This window comes from Branchiostoma lanceolatum, chromosome 2, assembly GCF_035083965.1.
Source record: "Branchiostoma lanceolatum isolate klBraLanc5 chromosome 2, klBraLanc5.hap2, whole genome shotgun sequence".
Lineage (NCBI taxonomy): Eukaryota > Metazoa > Chordata > Leptocardii > Amphioxiformes > Branchiostomatidae > Branchiostoma > Branchiostoma lanceolatum.
In genome coordinates this window covers 28,360,796-28,369,390 of record NC_089723.1, presented here as the reverse complement: position 1 = coordinate 28,369,390, position 8,595 = coordinate 28,360,796, and the positions used below count along the sequence as shown (strand labels likewise).

At 45.6% G+C, this 8,595-nt stretch overlaps 1 protein-coding gene across 1 annotated transcript; it reads right to left on the bottom strand.

The window, feature by feature from the left end:
* Positions 1 to 420: 420 nt before the first annotated feature.
* LOC136428396 (cholinesterase 1-like) lies at positions 421 to 7,973 on the bottom strand. Its single transcript, XM_066417869.1, has 6 exons — positions 7,640 to 7,973; positions 6,834 to 7,083; positions 5,720 to 5,890; positions 3,864 to 4,913; positions 3,325 to 3,485; positions 421 to 2,765 (listed from the first exon to the last, which is right to left on the bottom strand). Exons 1-6 carry the CDS (start codon positions 7,737 to 7,739, stop codon positions 2,620 to 2,622), a joined length of 1,878 nt encoding a protein of 625 aa, XP_066273966.1. The 5' UTR covers positions 7,740 to 7,973; the 3' UTR covers positions 421 to 2,619.
* Positions 7,974 to 8,595: the final 622 nt, after the last annotated feature.

The following is an 8,595-nucleotide window of genomic DNA, read 5'->3' as shown; positions in this document are numbered from 1 at the left end:
CGCTCGTATACGGTACAACATTGTTGTAGGGAACAACATGTCTACCTGCAATAAACCACCCCTTAAGATGCACTAAAAGGACCAAAACACCCTGTCGAAAACGCCATCTCTATTCCAAATTAACCTACTCGTTGCTCATTTTTGCTCTAATTGAAATACACCTTGCATATCTATGAGGTTTCATGAAATGTACATTCCGACTGTATATGCTTGTGCGCTTGTCTATAAAAGAGCGAAGCAAAGTAAGGTAAACGGAAAAACTACGGTGCAGGACACCTCAGTAATTTGTACGTGCAGTTTGTTCTCAGTACACATGTTTGCAGCCTGCGACATGTACAGTCACTTGGAGACATTACTTGGACAGCTTAGCAGTATCAATTCATTCCATACTTAAAGCGGACGACATAGGTGAAAAACGGCTATTTTCATTGATGTAATTAACGAGTTAAGTCCAACAAAATGGCAAATTACAAGTTTGAATATTCTGTCAACTATATTCCTTATACTTTTCAATTTCAACAAATATTGCATCAAAGGACTAAAAGTAACCTATATCGTCCGTTGAACTATTCTTAAAATGTACAATTCTGCTGTTAATACACATATCTGACGAAGGATTGTTCCGTTGCCATGGTGACAATACAGTTTTGACTTGTTGTATGCACTTGTGGATCAGTGTGTAGTCGCTGTGTATGTAACGGACTTTGCTATAGATGTGGGTTCCTCATACACGCTTCCTAGTATCCAGGGACGTGATATTATTGACCCCAGAGTTCTGTATACCATTTTTGTCTCTTGCTGCCTTGTATTGCTTGTAACATGTTGGCAGAAAACAGCGGGGCACGTCGTTAACAAAGTCATGCATAGAACACACAAACCCTAACAGGAAAATATTATCCCGAAATTTGAGCAAAAAAAAATACAAAATAAATCATGCTATGCATTTTGATGCGGAGTCTAGGTTTTACACTGCCTTACCGCGAAATGAAACTATGCAGTCCATAAGTCATTAAACGCTCGACACTTTACGTGTTTGTCATTTCTGTGTGCTTCTGTATCTTAAGATATAGACTATATACTATATTCTATGGATCCCATCGTATGCCCAGAAACAGAGAACTTTGGATCAGGTCCGGTCACATTCATCGTACGATGGTCGTGCAATCGCAAACTGAAGGCATTCTTGGGAAAGTCGTGTATGTACCATGCAAACTTCAGCTGTATTGTTTCGGAAAAGGCTGTCTTGGATCCTTGTCGGCGTTTGTGTCACAGTTTGCTGGATCCATCGTAAATTCTACGACATCGAAATCGTACGACGGTCGTGCGACGATTGTGACCGCGCCGTAACGCATGGGGCAGGCGAAATCGTTGCCATGACGACATACATAGACCGGACCGCATGTGCGTTGCCAGGGGACATGCTCTTTTCCACCTGCCTTACCCAGAGTTCCGTGATCCTAAAAAAGTTGAGCTTAGCTAGTACACGTCATACGTTTATAATACGTAGTGTACTTGTTATAGGCGAATAGAAGTAGTATACATAATTGTTCTAAAATTTTGCAAACATCACTGGTCACAGATTTTACACCTATCACCATATGAGTTGATGTATTTCGACTGAGGCATTACTTTGACTGTAGTTATGATAAGTTCGTACGTGGAAGTACAGATAACCCGGGTTTAGGTGCTTACTATAGATTCCACCCCGCTGGAGGAAGGGTGTGGTCTTCTCGTTTTTACAGCACGACCCCACTTCTGTGGCATCTTGGAGAAGTCAAGCAACTGCCTAGGAAATAAGGTAGGTAGCACACAAGTTGTAATGTTTTGTAAGTTTTATTGCGTGTCAAGCGCCCTCTCGCTATATATCTTAGTACTACCCGATTTCTGTCGGTTGTATTATATTGATTTCTAAACAGTTATGCGGTTTAGAACAGTTTTAACAGTTTTAATAAACGTCTCAACTTTTCTTCAGAATAAATGTTTAGAAACCAATATGCACCAAACTAACATTGGACGTAAGCTACTTCTGGTAGAGCCTATTTCACTGACATTTTTCAGTGTAACATCGCTGGCACTATCGTATGCGGCACCAGTGCATGTTGTGGGCAAACTGTATATGATCACTGCAATGTAATCAGTTGCTACTCACTACGGCTACTACTCACCCCTATCTCACTGGACCCTCTACACGTTGGCGACCTCGCTGCGACCGAGCGATTTGACAGCGCGCTCAACGAGAATCATCGATAAAAAAACGAATCTTTTTACGCTTTGTGTGTTTTGTTGTCTTTTCAGTAATACTTTTAGTTTTGCATGATATTCGCATTATAAAGACTAGACGGCGATCGCTGAGCGACCGAGGTCCAGTGTGGGAGCATCTGACTACATCTCTTAAGCCCCCCTCTCACTGGACCCGCGGCGCGCTGGCGGCGTCGCTGCGTCCTAAACTGGATTTGCGTTACCCTTGACTTTATAATGAGAATGTCATTCAAAACGTACAAGTAAGACAACAAAACACACAAAGCTCAACAAGATTCGTTTTTTGTCGATGAAATTCGTTGTTTGCTTTGTCAATTCGATCGGCCGCAGCGACGCCGCGGGTCCAGTGAGAGGGGGGCTTTAGAGGACGACGAAGATGGTCGTGATGAAACTGATGATGTCCTTGATGACATTCATGAAGAGAGCTACAGCCAGACTTTGTCCCCAAAACGTCGCGACCGAGCCGGACTCTACCACTGCCTGGCACTGCTCGGGCTCTGCTGTTTCTGAAAAAACACCGTGTAGAAACATGAGAGAAAGCAATATATTACATCCATACTGTAGTATGAAAGAAATATAATTACGTTAGTGGTAGAAGAGAAACCGCTGTGAGGTCAAATGTACAAGGTGTCGTCACTAAAAGTGTTTGTTTGTTTGTCTGTTCATTCGGGTCGTTTTGGTTATTGCAAAAGTCTCGTAGAATAGGACCGTTCATGCTGTGTTTTTGTATCATATGGTCATTTAGTTTATCGTTCAGGAAAACAACTTTCCAAGGGTGGTCATTACATAAGTAACTTTGTATGTGGACACGTTCCTCTAACTTTGGCAAGCCACTAGTATACATAAAATCTTTTTTTTCCAAATTTCAAAGTTAAATAGCTTCAACATGTGTTAGGACAAACGAAAATACGACAATACAGAGAATGCTTTTTCAAACGACTTTGAGAAAAGTTAATCTTCAAATATGTAGAATTGATAAAAAGAACATTCGAAGAAGTACTGTCCTTAACATGTTAAAATAGCTCTCTAACAAGATATTTCAGTATCATTCATGTGCAAACCCACCTGCCCTGCTGAGGAGAGCAGGCACGTAGGTGTCCCACAGGGCACACTCCTTGGCCTTCTGTCCGGTCACCATGCGTGGCGCGTCCGTGTCTAACATCACGTAGCCTCGGCTGGACTCCGTGTAGGAGCTCCACACCGCCTCGCCGTCGTTGTTGGGGTTCCTACGGAGTGACAGATACGAAGTTCTCAATGGAAGCTTCCACGGAGTGACAGATACGAAGTTCTCAATGGAAGCTTCCAAGATGGCAACTTAACTTATGCAGGGACATAGATATAGAAGATAGATATGTGTCTGCAAACTGTAACACGATGAATCCTGTCCAAATAACAGTTCTGATACTCGATTGGAACTTCAAAGCATTGCTTAACATTTGTTATAATCATGGACTTGTTGTGAAATAGCCGGTACAAACGTGAAATAAGATAAAGACATCAACGTAAGATAGCCATTGGTTACACCTGTCACAAGATTGTCATTTCAGTGCTGAGTTGGACACCGATGAATAAGACTGCAAGAAAATAAGTTTGAAGACTATCACCCTGTTTTAGCGAAGTTTGCCCAGTTCCGCATCATCCTACGAGACAGGTCGGCCTCCTCGGTGGTGTACCCCAAGGTAGCGTTCAGGGGCTGCCCGAACACAATTGGTATTTCATCGGCGTGTAGCACGCCCGCCCAGTCGGGATAGGGCGAGAGGGAGGGCCGATGGGCGAACTCATACATGTACGCCGTCGTCCCGGCTCGGGCATGAGCGCGCGCCGTGCCAAAGTTCGGGCAAACGAACGACTGGTCTGTGAAGATGGTGTCCAGGGCGTCTCGGTACATGTCATCGTCATCGGGGCGCAGCCAGTCGGTGTACTGGAAGGCGATTGCCTCCAGCGCCAACTCGTTAAGACCAAGAGCATACGCCATCGTATTAATGTTCTGCACGAACTGGTTCCTATCGATACTGTTCTCCGAACCAACAATGTACCCTGGAATTCCAAATAGTATGAAGAACATCATCCCCTCGTTTGTGTTGCTGCCTAGCAGGATGTCCGTATGTTTGAACTCCCCATCACTGAGCGCCTTTGCCGGGTTTTCTGGGATGAAGCTCCCGTCGATGACAGGGTAGGTCGGCGGGTAGCTGGCCACAATGTTCTCTGCATCCTGTTCCCTTAGACACGCCATCATGGCTGTTGGACCTTGTTCAGTGGGGCATCCCAGACTCCCGGCCAGAGCCTTGGTATTGCCGTACATGTCGTCTGCAGAGTAGATCAGCCCCGGAAGTGTAGCCGTTCCGCTCTGCAGGATGGCGCGATCGAACACGTCTCTGCTCTCCGGAGATATCAGATGGAAGGCGGTGCTCACCGCGCCCGCACTCTCACCGAAGATGGTGACCTTGGCGGGGTCGCCTCCGAACGCCGCGATGTTGTCCTGCAGCCACTGCAGCGCCAGCAGCTGGTCCGTCAGCCCCATGTTTCCGGGCGCGTCGTCCGTCCCGGTGTAGGCGAACCCCAGCGTGCTGACCCGGTAGTTCATACTCACCACCAGGACTCCCTCTGTGGCGGCCAGGTACCGGCCATCGTACATGTCAAGGGCAGACGAACCACTGTAGAACCAATTTTTGCACATGTTAGAACAACACGGAACAAGCTCTAAGTGCGTACCCCTAACGACCTGGCATTACTGTGTTGGTGTAGCCATCCTGGCTCTCAACTACAACACCATTGGACCCGAGCCAAATCATACCTCCAATTCCAAGTACTAGTATCCTATTACACCACTTCTACTGCCATTAAGCAATATTCACCTCACTGCGGAATCACATCAAGATAAACAAACACACACGTACACCAACTGATTACAACACCTCCGTTTTCATGGAGTTGATAAACTGCCATCAATGCGTCGTCGGTGTCTTGTCTCGTGACGTCGCTTCATCAGCCATTTCTACCATTTGAATCTACATAAACCAACTTGCCAGGGATACCGGGAGCAGGTCTTAAGACTTAAGGAACATCATGGAAGACAGACACGCTTGGAGAATTTTTTGTCAAAATATTTAAAACAGAACAACTCAATGAATTGATGATGGGTAAGAAAGATCTCATTTAAATAATTGATGAGGACATTTTATGAATCCAACGCGCATGTGCGTTTCTGCGGAAGTTATTATAAATCACATCGACACAAAGTCTAAAAGTAAGCTTCTACGGCAACAGCTTCTTTCCAGACGCGGACTGCCATGGAACTTTCGATGACTGTTTCCGTCCCGTATACAACCTACAAGCCTTCAAACCCAATGTTCCCCCGCTATCTTTTAGCATAATCATCTTTATCTTCCATCAACTTAGTCAGTGCCTAGAAGTGGTCAAATATAGCCTTGCATTGAACAAACCCGTTAAAAACACGTACGTTGAGAAGCCGCCGCCGTAGATCCAAACCATGACGGTTGCTCCGGTAGGGACGGGGGTCGGCTGCCACACGTTCAGGTACAGACAGTCCTCGCTGAGAGGCGTGTTGATCTGAAATCCAGAAGCAGTATCGGGGCCGGAGTCTTCGACCTGAATGCAGGCGTTTGGTTTCCTGAAGAAGAAATTATTACATTGGATTAGCCACATGTCACCACGTTATTTGCAAACACTGGTGGTCTTGTGGTTAGGGTTGTTTACTAAAGCCCCCCTCTCACTGTACCCGCTGCACGCTGATCGAATCGAATTGACAAAGCAACGAATTTCATCGACAAAAGACGAATCAACGAATTTCATCGACAAGAGAGGGAGAGAGAGACATGGTTTATTCAATATAAAAAGCCATCGCTGAATTGCGGCTTCTGTACACAGTACGTCCTGCGCATGTTATCGGGACTTAAAAATATTACAAATTGGAAAATGGTCTTAATCCTTATATCATGAGGTATCAATAAGATTACACGAATTAAAAGTCTATTGAAACACTAACATTTACTGTCATTTAACAGACGAACACAACAGGGTAGTGTACTGTTAGGCTTACGCTGTGTCCATTATGTGATGATATTCTCAAGTTTGGGTGTACAAGTTGCCCCCGGTTCTACGATTAAGAAAGAAAGGCGCTGTTTCAAGAGGCCACCAAATTCCAACCAAATTTCTCAATGTTTACAGACAAAAAGAAAACAACTCTCCTCTTAACATCACAGGACCCACACATTACAGAAAAGTAGGATCATTCGTCTTCCACTGTCGCGGAAAAAAAAGTCAAACCCAAATAAGATAGTCACATGCTATATGATAGTCACATGCTATATTGTTACCAATTGTCTGTCCGTCCTTTCATATTACATGTACTTGCAATTAGCCTACAGGCAAGAACTTGCAATAAACTTATCATTAAAAAGTCGAGGGTTACACAAATCCAGTTTAGGACGCAGCGACGCCCCCAGCGTGCCAGATTTAGGAAATAACGAAGAAGAGATATACTGTACTGTACAGTTTATAAAATCTGAGACGACGCCCTATCATTTTAGAGTTAGTGTCTCTCCTCGCCCTACCTCGTCGCGTCGTAGACCCCGTCCCAGGGCTGCAGGCGCTCCGCCCGCCGGAACCGCCGCTCCCCCACGGGCGGGTGTGCGAACGGGATCCCCAGGAAGCTGTTGACTGTCGTCCCGCTCACGTCCTGCTCCAGCCCCACCACTCTTCCCGCCGGGGCCGTGACGTCAGCCACCGCCTGGACCTCCACAGGGCCGAACAAACCGGCTATCACCGCGGCCAGGACCCACAGGAACATGGTGTGAGATTGAACTATAAACAGAAAGCAAAGTAAGAATCATGGTAGTAGGTGTTTAGATCTGTCCTGAAATCTGATTTCTTTTTCCGATTTCTTTTCGATCTCTACAAGACAGAACACAGTGGAAACACCGCGGCTAGAACCCACAGGGACATAGCGTCAGAAACTGAAAGCTAAGTAAAGTCCCCCCCCCCCCTCTCACTGGACCCGCGGCACGCTGGCAGCGTCGCTGCGGCCGATCGAATTGACAAAGCATCAACAATTTCATCGACAAAAGCGAATCTTTTTAAGCTTTGTGTGTTTTGTTGTGTTTTTAGTCATACTTGTACGTCTTGAATGATATTCCCATTATAAAGTCAAGGGTAACACAAATCCAGTTTAGGACGCAGCGACGCCACCAGCGTGCAGCGGGTCCAGTGAGAGGGGGCTTTAGAATCATGAATGACAGAAAGCTGTCTCAGAATCTTACTTTCCTCTCGAAATTTAATCGAAGATGCAATCAGCTATCAGAAGCTGAGCTGCTGAGTACCTCAGGCTCATTCGGTAAGACTACAGACACAAAACTCTTACCTGTATTCTTACACGATCTGAAGTCGGTTCTTTCGGTGCACGGTAAGAGAGCGTCTGTACCACTCACGGTATATGTGATCAGCAGCACCAACTTGTGCATATTTGCACCAGGAGATGTTGTGGAGATCAATTAACCTCCACATAAAGGAGTCATGATAGGATGACAGGAACTATTCGTCAGAATAGACCAGCAGCAAATAGTTGCTTGTCAGGAAAGTGGTGACCTATCGGTCGGTCATGTCACCAAGAGGTGTTCGGGCATCGCTACTGTACAGTGTACAGTATTTATTTACAGTTAGCAAGTGTCAGTAACTACAAACCATGGCAAAAAGACCAGGCCTGCATGCAGCTGCAACCCCTTCCCTCCTCTAAAGCACCAAACTTGTCTTGAATTCAGTGTACAAACAGTATAAAAGCGCTTGTTATCCCGCCATTTTGTAAGCAGGTCACCAGAGTTCATGGCAGTGCGACGCGCGACGGCGCGCTGAGGGATTCGTTGTGTGTGTGTACCGAAAAGTGTCCTAGGCAAATGTCCTACGACAAAGGCCTGTGTCGTGCGAAGTGCCTCGTTTAAACCGACCCTTAGATATCCAGTGAAGCGTGCGTTAACCCTGCTTGTATAGCAAACTTTGGGTGGGGCTTCGTTGTCTGGGCGTGTCTGCAAAGTTTGGGTGTAAATACGCTACTCAGCTAAATACGCAAAAGAGCCATTCCAACATGTACCGGCTTGCAAAGTTTACCCAGAATGTCGAGTGTTCTCAGTCGTATCTTATTCACCTGAATGCAACCTTATTCACGAGCGAATCGTTCTTTGGCGTCCTTTTTATACTTTAGCCGACTCCGCGAGGCGTTTTGTTATGGTGGTGGTGGGGCTTATTTACATAATTAATGCCGAAACTTTATATTTCTTTTGTGGTAAATGGTAGGGACTTCATATCGGACATATAACTAGCTTG